Source organism: Eumetopias jubatus, unplaced genomic scaffold (assembly GCF_037043125.1).
Source record: "Eumetopias jubatus isolate StellerSeaLion01/CBP00866 unplaced genomic scaffold, mEumJub1_p1.0 scaffold_1, whole genome shotgun sequence".
Classification (NCBI taxonomy): Eukaryota; Metazoa; Chordata; class Mammalia; order Carnivora; family Otariidae; genus Eumetopias; species Eumetopias jubatus.
The window spans coordinates 203,134,300-203,158,105 of record NW_028274807.1 but is presented as its reverse complement, the minus strand read 5'-3'; the positions used below and the strand labels follow the sequence as shown (position 1 = coordinate 203,158,105).

The window sequence follows — 23,806 nt, the reverse complement described above, 5'->3', positions numbered from 1 at the left end:
AACAAGTGAGATTTACCATTGTTTATTCAAGTATTCTCCTGCTATGAATAGTAATTAGCAACAGTGTGGTATTAGCGTGGGGATAGAAGATTCATAGATATTACATTTCTTCATAGATATTATTATTCACAGATATATCCATCGATATTATAATTTAGTCTCTAATAAATGCTATATTTCAAATAAGTGAGGAAAAGACGAACCACTCCTGGCTTGGCTAGAACTCTCTCTCCCATTAGCAAAAGAATAAAATTAGGCTGGTATTTCAAAGCAAAGAGAATATCCTTATAAATGTGGAGTGCAAATTATAAAAGAAAAAAAATTTAGGTATCTGTCTGATAACAGATACTGAAATGTTGAAGGACAAGGGACACATCGGGAGAAAATATTTGTAAGAAAGATGGATTGAGCGGTTCACAAAAAAGGGAAACTGAAATGTTCACATATTCAAAATATAAGGAGTTCTTAGTATCACTTGCAGTATCACTTGTCATCACAGAAAAGCAAATTAAAACAAAGTGTAGACAGTGAAGATGAAAGCCTGCACCCTTGGGACCCCAGAGGTGTAACTGGGGAATATAAGCCCATGTTTGTACCGCAGCTCTGGAACTGTGGCAAACCAGACACCAGGTAATACGGGAAGGGTTAAATACTCTGTGGAACATTCATGAACATTCATGAACATTCAAAGCCTATGCTGTTTCTGTAACGCTCGTGGCCTCTGTGGCATATTATTTAGCAGTTAGAAAGAAAGAGGGAGATCTAGGGGTGGGGCCTGGGTGGCTCCGTCAGTTAAGTGTCTGCCTTCAGCTCAGGTCATGATCTTAGGATCCTGGGATCGAGCCCCACGACGGGCTTCCCTGCTCAGCAAGGAGCCTGCTTTTCCCTCTCCCTCTGCCCCTCCCCCCTACTTGTGTGCATGCGCATGCGCAAGGGCTCTCTCTCTCAAATAAATAAAATCTTAAAAAAAAAGAGGGAGATCTAAATATACTGATCTAAGAACTTCCAAGATACAGTGTTGACTAAAACAGCAAGTGTAGAACAAATGTAGACTATGACACCATCCGATTATACGATCTCTGCATCAAATGTAATCACTCTTTTTATGTGTATATACTTATGTATGTAAATGAAGAGAAACAAGATCTGGAGAGAAATACAACAAATCCATAACTGTGGTTACCCCAGGAAAGGAGCCAAGAGCGGGGCGCCACACACTATTTGGAATACCTCTGCTTGTTGACTGAGCTTCTCTGGAGGGTGCTCTGACCAGACTGCTTCCTGTGGAACCCGCAACATCTTCATGTTCAACCTTTTCTCTTGGGTTGATTGGATTCCCTCAAAGAGCCCGCCATTCACCAAACGGAGGAAACACACTTGGGGCTTCCCACGAAGGAAGTAGGCTGGGGCCTCGAGAGTCAGCACATCAACCTTATTCAAGCTCAAGCTGCCTGTGTTCAGCTTAGCGCCTTCACCTTCAGTGCAACTGGGATCTTTGGTTCAAAAACTTCCCCTTCCAGGGAAGGAACTCCTATCTTCTGTTGCCTGCGGGAGGAGCATCCCCGGGCTGCTTGGTGGATCTGGGGCTGGAGTGGCTTCTCCCACTTTTAGCCCTCGTTCTGAAGGTGACGTGTTGCCAATTCCTGCCTTTGAAAGATTCTTCTTGGTGTTTCCCACTGTGGGATTAGATTCTGCACTTTTTTTTTTTTTAAAGATTTTATTTATTTATTTGAGAGAAAGAATGAGAGAGAGAAAGCACATGAGTGGGGGGAGGGTCAGAGGGAGAAGCAGACTCCCTGCTGAGCAGGGAGCCCGATGCGGGACTCGATCCCGGGACTCCAGGATCATGACCTGAGCCGAAGGCAGTGGCTTAACCAACTGAGCCATCCAGGCGCCCTAGATTCTGCACTTTTGGGTCTGCTGAATCAGTTAACCCTATACGTCCATGCCGGGAAATGTTAGAATATTGTCTCCTGGGCGCCTGGGTGGCTCAGTTGGTTAAGCAACTGCCTTCGGCTCAGGTCATGATCCCGGAGTCCCGGGATCGAGTCCAACATCGGGCTCCCTGCTCAGCAGTGAGTCTGCTTCTCCCTCGGACCCTACCCCCTCTCATGCTCTCTCTCTCTATCTCATTCTCTCTCTCAAATAAATAAATAAAATCTTTAAAAAAAAAGAATATTGTCTCCTTTCCATTTATCATTTCTCTTGGAATTTATGCTTTTAGAAATGTTTTAAATGCCATTACAGTGTGGTTTAAGAAGGAAGCAAATGTCTCTTTAATGGGAAGACCTTATTTTCCAATTAGTTGTCTGTTTTTCTCATCAGAAAGTGAACTTCAGGGATCTCCATAACCTGCTTATCTGGCGCATAGTCAAGAGTCCATGATGTGTTGGGTTGTTAATCCTCATACATCCTGGAGAGGGAGTATGTCAGTCAGCTCAGGCTAAATTATGCTACAGTAACAAATGGTCCCCCAAATCTGAAGGTTTAGAATAACCAAGATTCATTCTTCATTCACCTTACCCATCCATTGTGAGTTGGCTGTAGCACTGGGGCATGTCTTTTTAATTTTTTTTTTTTTTTAAGATTTTATTTATTTGAGATAGAGAGCACGAGTGGGGGATGGGGTGTGGGGGGAGGGGCAGAGGGAGAGGCAGGCTCCCTGCTGAGCGAGGAGCCTGACATGGGGCTCCTTTCCAGGACCCCGGGATCAGGACCTGAGCCAAAGGCAGACACTTAACCGACTGAGCCACCCAGGGGCCCCATGTCTTTTTAATTCTGAGATCCGGGCTGAAGGAGAAGGGTCTGTGACACATCAGTCTCCTGACAGAGTTTGAAAGGAGAACCACAGGATGGGTGCTGAAGCTTCTGCTTAGAAGGGGTGTACACTCACTTCCGCTCATATTTCATTGATAGAAGAAAACTCACATGGCCAAGCCTGTAGCCAGTGGGGTAACGAATCTAATCCTCCCCCAAAAGGGATGGTGAAGATTTTGGAACAAATATACAATCCAGTGTAGTAGGCTTCCTCACCCCCATTTGACAGACAGGGAACCTAAGGCCAGGAGATGGTGGCGGGACTGGGATTCAAGTCCACATCTTCTGGATTACAAAGCCTGCGCTGTTTCTATAATGCTCGTGGCCTCTGTGGACCCCAGCTTCCTCTTCTCTAGCCGGTGGCTGTGCAGAGGAGACAAGAAACCGTGGGAACCCTGGACCTGGCTTCCCGAAGCTCGTATAGGGATGATGCTCCCTCTGAAAAAAACCACCAACAGCCATCTGATCCCAAGACGAGAGCAAAGTTGTCCCTTGATGTGCATTAGAAATGCACCGAATTTGTCAGACTTGCTTTAGTTCAAGGACAGTTCTTCAAATACTGATGGAGGACCTGCTTTTACCACCCACGCTGTACTCCAGGGATGGTCTACAACCATAAATGGAACTTTCCTTTGGAAAGTTCAAAGTTTAGATGTGTTTAAGGTAATACTGCTTTCATCATGTCGATTTTTATAAACTACAAATTTGAAGCTTAGAAAGGTAGTAACTTGTCCCAGGTCACACAGCTTGCTTGTAGCAGAGTCCGGCTCCCAAATCCGCTAACCACTGGCTATAGCTTCCCTTGACGTTTTGGTCATGAAATTTACATATAATGAAATGCAGAGATCTGAAGTGTTCAGTGTGATGGGTTTTGTCAACTTTATATATCCATTGTATTTATCACCCAGAGCAAGATCTAGAACATTCCTATTATCCCAGAAAGGTCCTTTGTGCCCCTTTCTCATCAATTCCCCTTCAATGGCCCCACGAAGGCCATGACTTTCTGATTTTTATCACCGCAGATTTCACCTGTTCTAGAACTTCCTATAAATGGAATCATATGGTATGTACTCTCCTGTCTGGCTTCTTCCCCTCAGGAAAATGTATTTAAGGCTCATCCATGTTGTTATGGATATCAGTTGCTTTTTCCTTGTCATCACGGAGTGGTGTTCCACGGGACGAATATCCCACGTTCGTTTGTTCCTAGATTGATGGAGATTTAGGTTGTTTCCAATGATGAAAAAAACTGCTGTATATATATTCTTTTATTGATCTTTGAGTAGATTACAGTTTCATTTCTCTAGGGTAATTAGCTAGGAGGAAAATTTCTGCCAGATGATTCTCTCAAGTGATTGAGCCTTTGTACCCCCCTGCCAGCCGTGTGTCCGGGCTCCAGTGCCCCACATTCTCACCAACATTTGGTGTTGCCAGTCTTTCTCATTTTAGCTATTCTGGTGGGTGTCGAATGGTACTGTGGTTTTACGGTTCATATCTCCTTTGAAGGTCACTGTAGAGCGATCAAGGGATGGTGATGAGACACCCCGCACTTGAGCCAAAACAGAGAGTGGAGTTTGTTGAGGAAAACAATCCTGATTCTGAGGCAAGATGGACCTTGCTCCACGGGGAGCGTCAGGAGGACCCTGGCCTCCGTGTTCACACACCCCACGTGTCCGGCTTTCCAGTTCTGCAGACACATCCCATTCGTTGGTCATTTGATGTGGCTTCTTTCCACAGTTTTGGTTGGCTCTCAGGGTAGACACGGTAAATTCCCATGATGCCTAAGGCTTCAGCTGTCCAGGTAAGAGGAAAGTGTGCAGCCCTCACCTGTCACACGTGGGGTGGTTTAAAGGGAAATGTCACTATCTACATTCGTAAATCTATGGAAAGATAAGGCAGATTTTACTCAGTGTCTCCTGTGTGCTCTGACAAGTGGCCTTATCCTACCCTCACCAGGAGGAGGAGGAGGGGTAGGTGTGACAGTTACCAATTTACAGCTGAAAGAGACCTTGGAGAGGCTCCAAGTACTTGCTCAAGGCTAGGAACCTAACTGATAGTTTCCTACCACAAGAGAATCCCATATGCTTTCTACAACACTGCACATGTTTCCTTCCTGTAATAAACACTTGAGCCGGAGATTTGAAAAGACATCCACCCCCGCAAAAAGACAACCTTTCACTATTTGCTACTTACTGACACTGGAAACCCTTGACAGAATTAGCTTATTGACTGAAGTTTCTGAAAGGCCCCTAATGATTTTTGTGGAATCTGTAGAGATTTCTTATTTATTTATTTATTTTATTTATTTATATTTTTGAGAGAGAGAGAGTGTGTGTGTTCGAGTGGGGTGAGGAGGGGCAGAGGGAGAGAGAGGATCTTTTTTTTTTTTTTTTAAAGATTTCATTTATTTATTTATTTGAGAGAGAGAGTGAGAGAGAGAAGGAGCAGGGGGAGAAGCAGAGGCAGAGGGAGAAGCAGACTCCCTGCCCAGCAGGGAGCCCGCTGTGGGACTCAATCCCAGGACCCCAGGATCACAACCTGAGCCTAAGGCAGATGCCCAACTGACTGAGCCACCCAGGCGCCCCGAGAGAGAGACTGAAGCACAGAGCTGGATACAGGGCTTGATCTAACTACACTGACATCATGACGTGAGCCGAAATCAAGAGTTGGATGCTTAACCGACTATGCCACCCAGGCGTCCCTGAGATTTCTTACTTTATTTATTTTTTTAAAAATTTTTATTTATTTATTTGACAGAGAGAGACACAGTGAGAGAGGGAACACAAGCGGGGGGGTGGGGGAGGAAGAAGCAGGCTTCCCGTGGAGCAGGGAGCCCGATGCGGGGCTCGATCCCAGGACTCTGGGATCATGACCTGAGCTAAAAGCAGATGCTTAATGACTGAGCCACCCAGGAGCCCCAGATTTCTTACTTTAAAATAAGAACAGGCTCCAGGGGAATAAGTCAGAGGCTACAGTACATGTCGACTCTGCCAGGACAAACATAAGACTCACAGAGCTTGAGTTACCCAACAAAAAACAAAAACAAAAACCAAGTGAACATTTCATTAAGGGCTCCAGGTAGCTTCTGGGGGTCTACAGAAGCTGAAAAAGAAGCAATACGACTGCTTCCCCAACCAGCATTTACTCAGATTGGTTAACGGAAGCACACAGTATAACAAGCTGGAAACTCCTGTTCATCTACCTTGGTTGATAACCCAGAAGCCCATGGGTTTTGAAGATACTCGTCTGTCTGGTATTTTCAGAGCAAGTGAAAATACCTTCGAAAAGCTGGAGGAGGATGCAGAAAGCAGCAGGCTAGCGGTCCGCTCTGGCTAAACAGAACCATATATTTGGGCAGACTACTATTAATTTGTGTGATCAGTATCCGCAGGGCCACTTGCAGAAATGATATAAAAAGAGGAACAGGCCGCAGGGGACAATAGAGACGTTGTTTCTCTACTGTGACTATCAGGATGAAACTCCAAGGGGGACAAAATTATTTTGTATAGTTCCAGGAAGTGATGGGACACTAATAACAGGTATGACAGGGTAGTACCGTTGACCCTTGAACAGTGAGGGGGTAGGGGTGCTGACCCCCTCCCACCGTTGAAAATATTCATATAACTTTTGCCTCCCCCCAAAATTTAGCTACTAATAGCCCACTGTTGACCAGAAGCCTTATCAATAACATAGTCGATTAACATATATTTTGTATGTCATGTGTATGACATACTGTTTCGTACAATAAAGTCAGCTAGAGAAAAGAAATTGTTATTAAGAAAATCATAAGGGGGGGGTGCCTGGGTGGCTCAGTCGGTTAGGTGGCTTTCTGCTCAATGGGGAGCCTGCTTCTCTCTCTCCCTCTGCTCCTCCCCCTGCTCATGCTTGCTCTCTCTCTGTCAAATAAATAAAATCTTAAAAAAAAAGAAAAGAGGGATGCCTGGGTGGCTCAGTCGTTAAGTGTCTGCCTTCAGCTCAGGTCATGATCCCAGGGTCGGGGATCGAGCCCCACATCGGGCTCCCTGCTCAGCAGGAAGCCTGCTTCTCCCTCTCCCACTCCCCCTGCTTGTGTTCGCTCTCTCGCTGTGTCTCTCTGTCAAATAAAGAAATAAAAGCTTAAAAAAAAAAGAAAAGAAAATCATAAGGAAAAGAAAATACTTTTAAGGTATTATATTGTATTTATTGGGGAAAAAAGTCTGTGTATAAGTGGACCCATGCAGTTCAAACCGTGTTGTTCAAGGGTCAACTGTATTGTACTATCAAATAATAAAGAATAAAAAAGAGAGTGCAGAATAGAACACTGAAAAACAAGATCTGTTTGGTAGAGATGAACGTCAATCGAGCTCTCGAACCTGGCTGAGCTGCGTGCTTTGGACAGCATCAGTTGTCAGTGCTCACAAACACGGTCACAGCAGGCCAGATGGGTCACTCCTCAGGCCCAGGGCAGCGCTCGTTCCTCATCCCACGACATAGGATGTCTGTGGTCAAGTCATGGAAAGACACCCCTGGAGGACTCCTCCAGGTCTACTCCGGGTCTAGTTTGAGCCTGTCTGATATTCTTGAGCAAAGTAGAGAGAAGGTTGATAGTAGGGTTTTTGGGAGCAGACAATTAGGTTCAAGGTAACCCCTGACTGTTTCAATCACCTTCAGAGATTGTTTTTATTTTGTTTTTTCCTGCAGTGTGGGCCCACTGTCGTCAGGTCCTGCTGTGGATGATGAGGGTGTTGGGCACTGGCTGGGGCTCTGATGGCTGCCTCCGCCCTTGCCGGGGCTTTGGCTTTGCATGGTTGCTGTTGACAGCCAATCTCTAGGCTTGAGAAGGTCTCCTGCTCTTCTTTCTCATGCTCTTCCCCTCATCTGACTTCTTGGGACAGCCACTCTCCTGGGTGCCCCCACTGAGGCGTAGCCACCTGCCCCTTCTAATGGGCTGTGCCACTGGATGGTGCATCTGGTTCTTGAGCCACTTTGGGCAAGAGGCTGCCCCCTGAGATTAGGATAAGGATTTACAAAAGGCCTGAAATGTGCCAGAAACTGGTGGGTGTGGGAAGAGAGAGGAATAAGACAGATTCCTGACTGGGAGGAATTTGGCAGGACACAGACCTGCAGACGGAAAAATACAACATGGTGTGTGATGAATGCAAACCCTGCCCCCAAGTGCGCTCTCGGAGTAGTGGCTTTGGTTTGGGCAGTTGTTCCTCTGCTGGGGGCAAAGGCGGATAAGCGAGGGGCAAGAGGCCCTCCCTGCTCAGGGAGGCACAGCAGGAGGGAGGCCTCCATGGGGAACCAGCTGCAGGAGTTTGCCTCCACACTCTTGGGGGAAGGAAGGGCAGAGGCTCCTACCTGAGGGACTCAGTCTCTTGAAGCACCTCCCCCCCACTCCAAAGCGTCTTCTTTCTCATTTCCAAGGCCAAGAAAGAGCAGAAACAGGACACAGAGCCTCTGACTGTGGCAATGAGGGGCATCAACCATCCGGGCCTCCGGGGTAGGTTGGAAAGCGCCAGACTCTGCCAAGAGTCTCCCCCTGGAATTCCTGTCAGCCTGCTGTGCATTCCCTGCCTTGAAGTCCCATACCACACCAGTGAAACTCCTGGGGAGTGATCTCCCGCATCTCTCTCTGGGTTGTAGTCTACCTTGAAGGACAAGTGCTGTGTCATTTTTTTTTTTTAAAGATTTTATTTATTTATTTGACAGAGAGAGACACAGCAAGAGAGGGAACACAAGCAGGGGGAGTGGGAGAGGGAGAAGCAGGCTTCTGGCCAAGCAGGGAACCCGATGCGGGGCTCGATCCCAGGACCCTGGGATCATGACCTGAGCCGAAGGCAGACGCTTAACAACTGAGCCACCCAGGCGCCCCCGCTGTGTCATTTTCAACCCTGTATCCCTTCCTTGATCTAGAACCCTGCTGGATAACACTCAAAGAGCGCTTACAAACCTGCCAGGCACCGTGTACCTCATTTCTTCCTTAAAACACCCCTATGAGGGTGGGCCTATCCTCTCTATTTTAAGATGAGGAACCGAGTCACACAAAGGTTAGGTGCCTTGCCCACAGTCACTTGGTAAGTAGGGGAACCGGGATTCAAATCCCCGCGGGCAGACCCTACACTTTATGTGAAGCCGTGATACCACCAAACAGCATTAAACACAGTTAACCGCTCTTTACTTACCTGGCAACTAAAGCCAGACCCTTTTTGACACTGGTTAAAGCCTGTTTAACAATTTGATGAGTTGCAGAAATGAACTCAGCTCTTATTCCAGGAGATGCAATACATCGGCAGCACTCACCATAGGGGAGATGAGAAACAAATCCCTCGGTCTCCTAAACTCAAACCCACACCATCTCCAGATGCTTGCGTGGCTGTTTTCAACATTGTAATGATGCAATTGTGACAGCAGAATCATAAAAATGTGTCAGCGGACACACACACACACACACACACACACACACACACACACACACACACACACACAGACTGACACCTTCTACAGGGTTATTGTAAATCAAAAGGCGTCTTAGTCTGGTTATGCTGGGGCTGCAGCTTCCGTAAAAACCCAGAAAGTATTCCCGAGGCAGCACCAGCCGGGCAACCCCTGGGGCGGGTCCCACACTGTCGATTTCTAGATGTTTATCAGCTCTACTTAAATAAACGTCATGTTTCCACTTAACCATTTCTGCCTGGCCCCACCTACTTCCCATAAGTAAATACTAACCAAACCAAGGCTGAGAATCAGTCCTCGGGACAGAACTCATCCTGAGCCCATGTCACGGGTTCAAGACCACTAGTCACACACTTGCTCCTTCGCACACTCCAGTTTACAGATGGGCCCCAGGAACAGCCACTCTGAACTCATCTCGTACCATTGATTTCAAGATCCACACCGGTCCCCACGGAGCAAAGTTCAAGGAGGCACTCACCCTCAGGGGCTGACCTTGTACTCACACAACCCTGAGGGTGAGCACCTCCAGAAGAGCAAGCGCCTCAGAGGGGGTGCCTCCTTCAGTGTTGCATGCTGGGCACTTTGCCCGAGTCTTGGCCCTGACTCACCTTTTCTGGGTTCATGGCATCTCAGTAAATGTGTGTAGAGTGACGTGCAACCGCATTCTCATCAACCCACCTGGGGTTCAGAATGGTCCAGAGCACAGGCTCTGGGTTCTGAGCTTGCTCTGCTCCTGACAAGCTATGTGACGTTGGGCTAGTTCTAAAAGCTCTCTGAACCTCCTGGTTTTTCACCAGTAATTGAGGATAATTCCTGCCTCCTGCCTCCCCTATAGGGTTGTAATAAGGATTAGCTGAAGCTAAGTGACATGCTAGGTCAGGGCTTGGCATGGAGCGTGTGTGCATGGTGTGGGGCACTCGGCCAGTTAAACAGGGTTCATTGTCATTATCGATGACGGTGCTGGTGCCATTCTGATTCACACTGAGGGTCAAGACATGTGATCTAGAAAGTAACCTTCTGGGGATGCCTGGGTGGCTCAGTCAGTTAAGCGTCCAACACTTGATTTTGGCTCAGGGCATGATCTCAGGGTGGTGAGATGGAGCCCCGCATCAGGCTCTGTGCTGGGCGTGGAACCTGCTTAAGATTCTCTCTCTTTCCCTCTGTGCACCACCTACCCCCTCTGCTCATGCTCTCTCTCTCTCTCTCAAAAAAAAAAAAAAAAAGAAAAAAGAAAAGAAAGAAAGAAAGTAACCTTCCAACACCTTTGTTAAAAACAACAGCCTGAATGCAAGTTCCCATTTGCTTCTTACTGTGTTGAAATGGAGCGGCATGCCAGGCCTTCACCAATAAGCCTGTCTTACTCTCTGGCAACGCACTTCCTGAAACTCTTAAGAGAGTCCAGAGTCCAAGTGTTCCCGAAGCCACAGATGAGGAATAGGAGGGGAACCTCACGCCGAGCCAACTACCCAGGAAGGAAAGAAGGAGCTGGAGGAGGAGGGGAAAGGAAAGTGGGGTTCACTTACTGCTTTCATTTTGTGGATGTTGGACCAAAACTTGAAATTGCAGCCGGAGGATCCCTGGATTTTGGGCATCTTGGTCACAGCCCTGCAGAGAGAGGTTGAAGTTCCCAGCCATGTTCCCGGGCTGCTTGTCCTCCAGCCTGAACACCTCGGGGTTGGTGGTGGAGCCTGGGATGTAGTACTCAACCCGCTCCTCCTTCTTCTCGCAGTTGGACACATTGAAGTGAAGGAAGGAGACGCTCGCCCGCAGGTGCGCAGGAATGACAAACTGCCACGTCATGAGCTCGTCCTCCGGGAAGCCATCTGGGTAGTTGGCAGACATTAGAGTTGCCGAGCCTTCACCCTCAAACACAGATTCGATGATGCACAGTCCTGTCGGTAGTAGGACCCGAATGAGAAAGAAGAAGAGGTGATTAGACCCTGCCCCTGCTGTCCATGGCTGAGAGGCAGCAGGCTTAGAGAGGAACCTGAGAGCAATGCTCAGGTCCTGAGCTCTGGGTGTGGTCTTACCCCCGATAAGGATACATCAGTGGTGGGTGACTAAATGTTGAATGACCCACCCAGCAGGGGGAAAACAAAGCCCTAATTTGTAGTGTCTGCCCATTTCCTTGCTGTAAATACACGCAACATGGCTGATTTCAAGCCACCAACATGATATGAATGTGGAGTTTGGAGCAGATGGGCAGTAGTCCCCGGTTGTATGGCATTTCCCACTACAGAGGTACTACCGACATCAATAACCTCAAGAGCACAGATAACAGTAAATGTAGCGAAATAATTAGGAAGTGATGAGTTTTGAGTGTCTATTACCTTTGTTTCTAAATGAATTTATCCTAACTGTAAGTTTACATCATTTGATTTCTATGAATGTTTAGCATCAGCCCACAAAATTCTGGAACATTCAACCATCAGCTGTCATGAACGGGTGTGAACCGGCTTCGGCACACCAAGGATACAATTACTAGAAATGTGAAAGGGCTAGAAGACGGGACAAAGTCATCAGCAACGGGGTAATCAAGGGAGGTCTGTAGAGCCAACGCCGATTCGTGTTCTGAAAATAAACCTCACGGGCACAGAGGACCGAGGAAAGAGAGTGGCCACACAGTTTATTTAATAGAGAAGGGTGGGTTCACACCAGAAGATCCGCACCACCTCCGGAAGAGTGGGATCTTCCTTCGAGGTATTCAGGTTGAATCATATAATAGTGCGGACATCTGCCCATTTCTGACCTAGAGCAGGGGGTGGGGTTTGTAGGTTTCAGTCTCGGCCAATAGTGGGGATGGAGGGGCGTGCTCACGTTTTATAGAAGATCGGTTTGCGATGCTGAAGCCGGAGACGTTTCGGTTGTGGAACCAGGGCAAGTGTAATGCCATTTTCACCCCTTCTTGCATTTTGATGCGGGACACAGTGCCGTTGCTGCAGAAGGTCCCAATCTTGACCGCGGTGGCATCAATGCGGCCGCTGATGGAGTGGGTGACTCCGTCCGGACAGCTCTCCCCTGGCCCGATCTGCCTCAGGCGAGGGATGGCGAACTGCAGCTCTAGACCAATGCTCTTGTGAGCTTTGACATCCCAGATGAAGGTTCTGTTGAGGGTGGGCAGCGCCGATGTGGAGGGCTGAAGCTGGACCTCCCCAAACGGACAGGGGCCTGACATGCAGTCTGAAACACAGTCACAAAAGCAAGCTTGGTCACAAATGCCACCAGGCCACTCAGGGCCTCTCCTGACCCCTGGAGGAGATGCTGTCCCCCCCCCCGAGGCATGATCTCCTGGCAGTGTGGGTGTTTGGGGGGAACTGGGGGGCTAGGGGGAGCCCCCTTGGCCCAGAGAGCCTGAAGGGTCCAACTGCACCTCCTCCCCTCCCAGGTTGGGTAGCGGCCCACAGCCAATCATTGCTCCCCAAGGCAGGGGTGAACAAGTCTGACCTCCTTGTTTCAAGGGACACAACCTGGTGATGCCGCTCATTTGTCCGCATCGGCCTGTGGCTACACTTCAGCTAAGACCACACCTTCTCTTACTTCCTCCCTTGGTTCTATTTTTTCATGGCTTCCTCGTTCCAAGGGCACCCTCTGGACAAGCGACTAAAAAATCCCCACGTCAGGCTCTGCTTCCAGGGAACCAGACGCAAGACACCTCCTAACTACTGTGTTTTCCAGACTGGAGTAAGCCAGATGGATGCCCTTTGCAGTGGAACCCAGGTTGTAGGATACCCCACGTTCCCCCCCACCCCGGGGTCTGAGACAGTCACGGTTTCACAATTGCGAAGGCACGGTGCCCAGCTCCGCCTTTCAAGACTGGTTTTTCCATCAACGTACCCATCAACATACCTAGTACTCTGAACTTACAACCCCCTTCATGGCTGGAACCCGGAGGCAGTTATCGTTCTGCCTCGGGGCTGTAATGTTGCTGTTTTATGACCAGTGCAGTTAAAAAACAATTTTTTTTTAAAAGACAAACAGCTAATGACATCCTTTGATGTGTTTTGTTTCCTAAGCCTTTTAAAACAAAGCACAAAACGTTGCTCTCAAGGAGGAAATGAGCCTGTGGAAGAAGTGATAGAAGGCAGACAGAACAGGGACACTTTGTTGTATACAGGCAGGGAATCTGAATGTGCAGTGCCTTCTGGCCACTGGATAGGAAATCTTCTCACCCCTAGTGCTGCTCCAGTGGGGGATCTGGAAGGACCACCAACGCAAAGTGGGATCATGGGAGAATTTTGGAGCTGGCTGGGACCTCCAAGGTCATTCCCACCCGAGCTCTCAATTTTGCAAGGCGGTCCTGGAGTCTGGGTGACAAGTGTGTTTGCAGTGCCTGCAATCCCAGGACGAAAGCCCAGGCTGTGTTTGGTCCATCAGAGTTCTTGCCAACACGTCGTGCTGATTAATCCATGAAATGGGGTCAGATGATAAGGTGACAAAAGTGGTTAAAGTTAGAGTTTGTGGGTGGGTAAAGATAGGACCTATTTTTAGGAGCTCACAAAAACTTCATTATATCAAGCCACCTCTGGGGTGCCTGGGTGGCTCAGTCGGTTAAGCGTCTGCCTTTGGCTCAGGTCATGATCCCGGGGTCCGGGGATCGAGTCCCGCATCGGGCTCCCTGCTCAGCTGGGGAGTCTGCTTCTCCCTCTCTCAGTATTCCTCTCCCTGCTTATGCTCTCTCTCTCTCAAATGAATAAAATCTTAAAAAAAAAAAAAAAAAGCCACCCCTGCCAGGGCTTTCTAGCCACACCTCCAATGTGCCCAGGGCCATATGGTTTAGCTCTTGCTGGGCTCTCGTGGGATCTCTTAACCCTCTTTAGACAGTGGGGTTTGTTTTTTTTTTTTAATGTTCTGGTACATTTTGATATTAGGGTTGTAAGAGCCTTATTATATGAACTATGTAAATCCACCTCCTTTGGTGCTCTAGAACAGGGGTCAGCAATCACAGCGAATGGGCCCAGTCCAGCCCAATCCCTGCCACCAAGCATAAACATGTGGGACATCACTGCCCAGATGTTTCCCTACTATCTGTGGCTGATTTCATCCTGTAACAGCAGATCAGTGGTTGGGAAAGAGACAATCTGAGATATTTACTACCCAGACTTTCACGGAAAAGGTTTCCCAACCCTCCTCTGGAATGGTTTAAATATAAAAACTTCTCTTCTCCGTGAAGTTTTATAGGATCCTCTATGAAACCATGTCTAATTAACCCAAACCCTGCTTGCCTCCATCTTGGACATGGTTTCCAATCGCCTCCTTGGTTATTTATTCAGGTCTCCTAACTTTCTAGGAGTCAATCTGGCTCATTACATTTTCCCTGAAAATTATTCCTTTTATTCAGATTTTCACACTTATTATCATAATATTGTACATAGTCTATTTTAGAAATTGCCTCTGTAAGGGGCGCCTGGGTGGCTCAGTTGTTAAGCGTCTGTCTGCCTTCGGCTCAGGTCATGGTTCCAGGGTCCTGGGATCGAGACCCGCATCGGGCTCCCTGCTCTGCGGGGAACCTGCTTCTCCCTCTCCCACTCCCCCTGCTTGTGTTCCCGCTCTCGCTGTGTCTCTGTCAAATAAATAAAATCTTTAAAAAAAAAAGGAAATTGCCTCTGTAAATGTCATTCAATCAACATTTATCCTTTCAATGCTGTATATCTGTATGTTCTCTTTCTTTTTTTCCAGGGGACTAGTCAGAGATTTGTCTATTTGTCTTTATAGAGAACCATGCCTTAGCTTTAGTTATCAGATGTAGTTTTAAAGCTGCTGATAAGTACTTTAATTTCTCTCTTTTTTTAAAGATTTTATTTATTTATTTATTTATCTGAGAGACAGTGAGAGCGAAAGAGAGAGAGAGAACACAAGCAGGGGGAGTGGCAGAGGGAGAAGCAGGCTTCCCGCCGAGCAGGGAGCCCGATGCGGGACTTGATCCCAGGACCCTGGGATCATGACCTGAGCCAAAGGCAGACACTTAACCAAATGAGCCACCCAGGCGCCCTCCTTTTGTTTTTCTGAACTTCTTCCTAAGGTTCATTTTACTCCCTTTTCTTGCTTATCTATTGCCCAATTCATTTATTTTCAATGAAAGGCAAAAGAATTTTCTGGGTATGGCTTTGGTTGGATCCCAGATCGTGTTCTCCTCGTTGTTACTATATCCAGGCTACTAGCTGGCATGCCCACCTAAAAGCAATTGGGATATTCTACGTTTAATTCTTTCTGCCTGGTGATTATATCTTATGTCAATCTCCTATCCCAAATTCAAAATTATGAGGAATAACACTAATCCCAAATAACCATAGTTTGTTACCTTGTGTGTCAAACATTAGTCCATTAGTTTATATCACCCTCAAGAGAGCCCTGTTGGTTGGTACAATGACTCTTATTGTACAGAAGAAAAAAACCAAGTCGCAAAGCAGTTAAGTGACTCAGTTAAAGCCACATGATGAGCTTACATGATCAGGAGCCTGGAGCTTGAAGCCAGACCCAGCTCCCTCAGCCTCAAAGCTGCTGTTTTCACCACTATACCTCCTGGACCCACTTCCCCACCTTTATGTCGTCAACCATCCAGTTTCCTTCCTTCCAAGCATTTTTTTTAAGTAATCTCTATACCCAATGTGAGACTCGACCCTACAACCCCGAGGTCAAGAGCCGTGCACTCCACCGACTAAGCCACCTAGGTGTTCCTCCAATTTCTTTGTCTTCCGACTCCCTTGCTTTTTGCTCCTCCTCAGCAACATTTTAGCTTAAAATTTAATTAGCTTAAATTTGAATTAAATGAGCTTTAAAGTTTTAATTTAAAAACTTTAAGCTTCAGTTTAAAAACTTAGCACATCAGCTGGAGCATCCCAGACCTGAAGGAAGATCCATAGCTCCGTCAAGAAACAGTGTGGCACAGTGGTTGGCAGGCAATGCCTGGAGGCAGAGCACCTGGGTTTTTGTCCTGCTGCTACTTATTAGCTATGCTATCTTAGGCAAGTCACCGTCTTTGCGAGTTTCTCATAGGGCTGTTTTGGAGATTCAACAACGTAACCTGTGTAAAGCGTTGACAACCACGAACAGCCACATCACAGCTAAACAGAGTGTGGGGTTTCGGCGTTAGAGGCTGGTTTAGCACCAGAAAGAGAAGCAGGGAGGCCAAACATTCGTGAGCGTGTACTTACCAATATTCTTCTGGATCTCAACGACAAAGTGATTCTCTGGGTTGTGGCAGCTGAAGGAAAAGACTTCTTTTTCTCCAGGTTTGATGGTCAACGAGGTTTTATATCTTTTAGAACTGATGATGTAACAGGGCTTCACTGGCAGAGGTGGGGTCCCAGGCTTTATGAAAACCGTGATGCCACTTCCATGTGGCAGGGCAATCTCAGAAGCTTCTGGAGGAAGGAGGAAAAACAGAGTGAGCAAGATGATTTATTTAGGTCTCCAAACTTGCTGCCGTCCCCTCTGCTGGGCCAGGAACGATGCCCTCTTTGACACCTTTGTTCTGTCCTTCCTGGTCTGGGGGGGGGGGCGGGGGGTGTGATGTTAACATGACAGTGTTGTCCTTACCAATGGGAAAGAAGCAGCCTATTGCTGATGGGTGTTGACAAGTGTCTCGTTTGCTTTATTAATTTTTCTAAAACTTAAAACCACTAGACCACAGCCTAGATGCTTTGAGCAGTATGTGTTTGTACCCCACCTGTGCAGCATTAAATAGCAATCAGAGAAACTGCCACACCTTTTCAATATGACTGTAGACAAAAGTCCACATACAGAAACCGTCTCTCTCTACAGGGACGTATTTGTTTGCAAAGAGCTGCTGTCTTTTCCCCTGAGCGCTTCACATGCCCAGTATATACATATATACAATAGTGGAGGCTGGGGAAAAAAAATTTTTTTTAAAGATATTATTTATTTGAGAGAGAGAGAGTGCGTGCACGAGCAGGGGGGAGGGGTAGAGGGAGAGGGAGAAGCAGACTCCCCGCTGAGCAGGGAGCCCCACGCGGGGCTGGATCCCAGGACCCTGGGATCACGACCTGAGCCGAAGGCAGACGCTTAACTGATTGGGCCACCCAGGCGCCCCTAACAATTTATTTTTTAAAATCAACTGTATTGAGATAATTTACATACATTAAAAAGGACCCACTCCTTTTAAGATATACACATGACTACCACAACAGTCAAGATATAAGAAATTTGCATCACCCCTAAATGTTCCTTTAATGTCCCTTTACGGTCAACCTCGGCTTCTGGTCCCAGAAAACTATCCGTTGCCTGATCCAGAACTTCATATAGACAGAATCCTACAGCATATTCTCTTTTGTACCTGGTTTCTTTGCTCAGCATGTTTGTGAGTTTAATCCATGTTCCTTCAGGGATTAGTAATGCGTTTCTTTTTACTGCTAAGTAGTATTCCATTGTCTGTATAAACTCCGCTTTATTTATCCACGCACCTGTTGAGTGACATCTGAGTGCCTTCTAGTTTTTGACCAGCCATGTGCTTTAATTTTATCAAAACTGCTAGCCGGCATGAAAGTTCTGTGCATTCCCGCACCCCCGCCACAGGAAGGTATGGGCGCACCTGCGTTCCCCGGGCCAGCAGCTGTGTGTGATCATATGTTGGGATTTTTGTCAACCTCTTCTTGAACCTCTCTCTCCCCTTGTTCGCTCTGCTCTAGGCTGACCAGCCAGCAGCTCTTTATATATAGTAGTGGAAATTGATCCGTCAGTCTGTGATAATGAACTGCAAATATTTTCTCCATTTTATCAGTGAGACCTTTACCCTCTTTGGGCCTCTGTTCCATTGTTTGTAAAATGAGGGGGTTGGGCTAGAATAATTCTACATTTCCTGCCAGCTCCCAGTCTATGATCAGTACCTGACTGAGGAAGAAGTGACTTTGCAACTATCAGCACCGCCCAGCAGTGACACACCGGGATACCCGCTTAGTTGCCTTCCCAGTTTGGCTTTCAAGCTGGCTTAAGTTTGCATTTTTGGAGCAAAATGTCCTGTCTCTCCAACTTCAGCTTATACCCCTCTCTGCTTTGGTCACTATGCTCAGGCCTCCTTTGCCTTCCTTCTTGAACACACTAACCTCCTTCCCATCCCCAGGGCCTTTGCACATGCTGGTCCTGATTTCTAAAAACGCTCTTTCTCTAGCAAGAGCCGAGTCCTTTTTGTCATTCCAGTCTCAGCTCAAAGGTCATCTCCTCAGAGCAGCCTTCCCTGAGCAGCCCCCTAAAGTGCTCCCCTCACCTCCCACCCCCAGTCTTCCTGCTTTGTGTCCCTCCCTGCTCTAGTCCTTGCCTGAGCGCATCGTCTTCCTTGTTCATTTGTTCTTGCCGCCCATGATCAGAATGTGAGCTCCTTCCTACCGTAAGGCAGCAGGAAATTTGCTTGCCTTTTTCAGTGGTAGCCTCGGGATCTAGACAGTGCCTGGTGCCCGTGTGGAGGCAGAAGTCACGAGCCTCTCAGTGGCTCCAGGAAAACTCTCCTCCCCATATTCTCGCCTCAGCTGCCTTTGGGTATATCTCACTGACATACCACCACCCCCGGATTTCAGTTTGGGCTAATCAATCCTGGTGGGAACCAGGGGCTCCGAGCTTCTCAATCAACAGCTTCAGACAGAGAAAACACTCTCCCAGGCAGAAGCTTATTTATTCCAGTGCTTCATCTTCAAGCAGTGTAGCCATTTAAAAATCTTCAGAGAGATAGAGAGCTGGAGGCCCGGGGGTTCTTGAAGACAACAGATTAAAAAAGAATCTAGCTGCGTGTTCAGAAACCCAGTTGTCAGACTGCTAGCCAAGCAGTCTATGTCAACCTTATGTTCTCTTTCTGCAATCGTCAAAATGTCTTACTGTGCTATAAAATTCTTGGAACACCCAGTCTCGGAAAGTGTGGCACGCTCCCTCGTGGCCTCCAACCCTGGGGCTCCAGTGGGGCTAATTCACGGTCAAGGGAAGCTGCATCCAGTCTCAGGGCTGCAGCCCGGCTAGCTAGGTTATCAGTTTCTTCCCCATTCTTACTGCTCCTCTGTGTTTACATCCATTGGCCACAGCATTTTTTAAAAAATTCCTGACTCAGGGGGCACTTGGGTGGGCTCAGTCAATTAAGCGTCGGACTCTTGATTTCAGCTCAGGTCATGATCTCAGTCTTGAGATGGAGCCCACATCAGGCTCCATGTGAGCGGGGATTTTGCTTGGGATTCTCTCTCCCTCTCCCTCTGCCCCTTCCCCCCATCCTCCCCCATGTGCATAAATGGCTCTCTTAAAATAAAAAAATAAAATAAATTAAAAAATTCCTGACTCTACAATGATGATTATTGTTATTTTATTTTTTAAGATTTTATTTATTTATTCATGAGAGAGAGAGAGAGAGAGAGAGAAAATGGCAGAGGGAGAAGCAGGCTCCCCGCCGAGTAGGGAGCCCGATGCAGGACTCGATCCCAGGACTCTGGGATCATGACCTGAGCTGAAGGCAGCCGCTTAACCATCTGAGCCACTCAGGCGCCCCGATTATTGTTATTTTAATTAAGTGTTAGACCCTAAGCAGATCAGTGGTTGCCTGCGGGGGAGGTGGGGGCAGGGGATGGAGGCATGGGGGGGTGGGGGGGTGGAGGAGCCTTTGTAGGACCAGGGAACCTTCCGTATCTTGACCGTGGAGGTGATTACACATTGTACACAGATGCCACAATTTATCAAACTGTACACTTAAAATTGGTGAAGTTGATTATATGTAAGTTATGCCTTAATAAACAAAAAAGAGGGAAGGACTCGTGTTAGGAAGATTGTGTTTCTACACAAAGCAGGCACTTAATAAATGAAACAGGAGTTGTCACGACCATAGTTAAAATATGGCTTAATATTTGGGGTGGGCCTTGTTTCTCTCATGGTGTGTGTAATATTTTCAGATATCTCTAAATTAGATTTCGGGAACAAGGCTGATCTCACCACGATGCCTCCGCTCAGCTTTCCCTCCTGCTTGCAGGCAGGTCGGTACCCCCCAAACAATCTATTCTATTCTTGATGACAGTCAAAGAAAAAATGGATGATCTTTTTTAGAACATTTTTTTCTTTTAGAATTTTTGAAATCGTGTATTCATTTCATAAACATTGTCAGGGTTCATAATATGTTCTAGGGGACCATACCTGGTGCAAATGATTTAATGACAAAAATCGCTGGGGTCCCAGCCCCCAGGGAGTTTATAGTCCAGACAAGGGGTTTCTTCTTGTTTTTTTGTTTTTTAAAGATTTATTTATTTATTTACTTGAGAGAGAGAGACAGAGAGAGAGAGCAGGGGGAGGGGCAGAGGGACAGAGAGAGAATCTCAAGCAGATTCCTCGCCGAGGGCGGAGTCCGAAGAGGAGCTTGATCCCAGGACCCTGAGATCATGACCTGAGCCAAAACCAAGAGTCAGATGTTCAACTGACTGAGCAACCCAGGTGCCCCCAGGCAAGGAGTTTCTAAATGGTCTCTGGAGGGCTTCCGGAATGATGAGGTCCCAAGGTCCAGGATGCCCACCATGAGATCTGGGAATCTGTATTGGAAACACTTTGTTTCGTCTGTGGTGGGAGGTAGGGATTCACTTTTACTATTTTCTCCTATATGGAAAGTCAACTGTCCCAACTCTGGTGATTGAACATACCAACCCTTCCTTCACGCATCGCTAATGCTACCTGTTATTTATATTTTTTATTTTGGGTCAAAATAACCCAGATTTTCATTCTAACTCATTTTGCAAACCAAGAAAATGAATGTTTGAAAGGGAGCGATGGCTCACTTCAGGTGAGCATACTTTTATCATCTCACCATGTTCCGTTGTTCCGCTCCCAGGTAGCCAACCCAGGACGTTCCACTGCCCAGCCACAGTTCACAGGTCTCCTTCGGTACCCTGCACCAGAGAATCCCCACCCAGCTTCCCAGCTCATTGTCCAGAGGAGACACATGCGCAGTAAAGCCCAAGCCCACCCACCTTTGCAGCAGGAGGGGATGATTTACATGATGGGCTGTTTCCTGGGGTCACAGCCAAGGACACATCACCCACAGGACTGCCCCCCTCATCCTCAATGATGTATATACTAGCAGAGCGGGTGGATGGGGGGTGAGAGGCTAATGACCCAACCATGGACATGCTTGATTTCTGGACTCCCTTTCCCCACCTCCCCCCAGCTCTAGCACTCAGTAGCAGAGAGACCCTCATTGCTTGAGTAAAATAACTTGTAACTCATCGCAGATGTTCTGAGGTTGAGAACGAACATGTTGCTTGCACATCTCCCTCTTGTACACTCACCATCATTAATCATACTTTGAAACTGGAAATCCCAACACTGGAATAAATCTCAGTTGCCCACCACAGCCACCCCCAACCGAGTCAGCGCAGGTGAGTGCTTGACAAATGCACTGTAATTTAAAGAAAGTGGTTGGGTGTTTTCTCCTTTAGCATCTCTTGCTTTTGCCTCCCCAGGAACTTGGTATTTCTCTGGTGTCGTATTTTGGAAGATCCGTTACCCGGGTTGCCAGAAACTCAGACAAAGCTCCAGATTCTGGTGTGATTTTGAGGTCTTCCAGGTGGAAAGAAATCCAAGCCAAGCCTTGCGGAAGCAGCGCGTGGGCTCCCAGGCTCTGAGTGTTCGGGCAGGCTCCCAGGCACCAAGCTGGTGCTCATGAATCACACCTCTCTTCTTCATTCTCCTGCCTTCCGACCTCTCCTTATTAGGACAACTTTGCTAGTTTCTGCCTCACCAGTGGCGGGAATTTCCAATTGTTTTAATCACCATTCATTATTCACCATTCATTAATCACCATAGCACAGGATATTATACAAATAGCCCTGTTATTTCTTCTCCCTGCCATCCTATTTCTTTGCAAGGGAAGCACATGCAAGGAAAAGAAACTCAAAGAAGGGGATTCCACCAGATACACATTTGCTCTCAGATTTGTCAAGTACAGTTTAAAAGACCGACACACATGATTTAAACATTTTTAGATGGGTCAGAACTAGCTGCCTCAATTCTGGGTGTGGTTCCCCGGGGGGCTTGGCTTCCAGGCACTCTCTGTCCACCAAAAATGGACCAAACAGTTCCCAGCAGGGCCTGGGCCCAGCCTGGGCACCCGGAGACACCTATTAAGACGGATGATGCCCTGCAGGAGAGCCCAGGATGTCGAGGGAGACAGAACGCAGAAGCCGAGTGGTATAATCGTGAATCAGCATGGCTGATCAGTCACTGCCTGGGTGGGAGTCAGATTCCAAAGCACATCTTTAAGGGGAAGAGTCCTTCTCGCCAAAACAGCCCCGTCCTCTCTTAGGGAGATGTCTCACTGCACATCAACATCCCTCTCTCAAGTCTACTGGCTACAGTAGTTTTGTTTGCTCATCCGTGGAGTGGATCCCTGCTTCTCAGGTTGAGCACCAGACAAAGCAGTGATTCAATTTTAGGTGCCAGGTTTGCAAAATACATTTTGTTAAATTGTGGGTGATCCCTCAGAGCATGGCACGCTCAGACCATGAGAGCCTGAGGAAGTGACACAAGGGACAGCGCTTCACCTGTCCAAGTCACGTCCACCCTGGGGGGACACTCATGCCGCTTATACGATCTCCTCTGCTTTTAGTCTTTGCAGAGAGCAGTTGCTGAATTCATGTAAGCTCAGTATACATTTGCCGGTCTGCCCCACCAGACCCCACCTGAGAGTCAGCAACTTGAAGGCACCAAGGAAAGTCAAGGTCCTCTGAAGGCACTGAGGGTCTGCTATTCACTGTCTAGGGGTGGTGGTCAAGGAAGGCTTCGCATAGGAGGCCTAACTTAAGATGGGTCTCGAAAAATAGATAGGAGTTTGCCAGCCAGGGCTAGTGAGATGGGTTTCAGGGTGGATAGGTGGAGGGAACAGCAAGTGTAAAGACACAGAGGTATGAAGAACATGGCTCCCTCGGAGCCACTCCATGGCGGTGTTTTGGCTGGAGGGCAAGGAACATGCAGTAGAAGAGGCGGGAGACAGAGGCAGGGGACGGGCTGGGAAGGGGTGTGGTCACGGCCCTGGAGTTGGCCCCCCTCCCCGGGGAACAAGCATAACTTAGCAGCTTTGCATAATGGTTAAGAGCTTAGATTCTAGAATCTGTTTGGGATCAAATTCTGGCTGGACCACTCACCAGCTATGTCTCCTTGGGCAAATTCCTTAGCTTCTCTGTGCCTCACTTTCCTCATCTGCAAACGGGGATAATACTGGCATTGTTGTTGTAAGGACTGAAAGAGTTAACACCTATGAAGTTGCTTAGAATGGTGCCAGGTAGCGATCAAGGTTAGCTGTTAGTAGTGTTGATCGTGTAAAGCCCAGGGCTGGGCAGGGATGAGGGGGAGGCAGGTAAGGCTCCCCTGGGGCAAACTTGAAGGAGGCCTTTACTCTCAGGGTTGTGCAAGCTTGGAGGCCTCCTTAGCGCTTCCAAGGCTTCCCTGCCCTGGCCTGGCCCTATTCACTGCTTATCAAAGCCTTTCTATTTGTGTTGACTCATGGGACTCCAGCAACCCTTTGCGGCTCAGAGATGTGACCTCACTTCCCCACGTTTGCTGAGCACAGGAAGCAGAGGGGACATTCTGGTTT

The 23,806-nt window shown here is 47.6% G+C and overlaps 1 protein-coding gene across 1 annotated transcript in view; it reads right to left on the bottom strand.

Annotated features, from left to right (window-relative positions):
• The window catches only part of CDCP1 (CUB domain containing protein 1), a 56,052-nt gene that overhangs the window by 9,957 nt on the left and 22,289 nt on the right, over positions 1-23,806 (bottom strand). The window contains exons 2-4 of the mRNA XM_028126816.2: positions 16,401-16,610; positions 12,067-12,429; positions 10,773-11,141 (exon numbers count right to left, since the gene is read on the bottom strand). Coding sequence (XP_027982617.1) covers positions 10,773-11,141; positions 12,067-12,429; positions 16,401-16,610 — 942 coding nt within the window. The remainder of the gene's footprint in view (positions 1-10,772; positions 11,142-12,066; positions 12,430-16,400; positions 16,611-23,806) is intronic.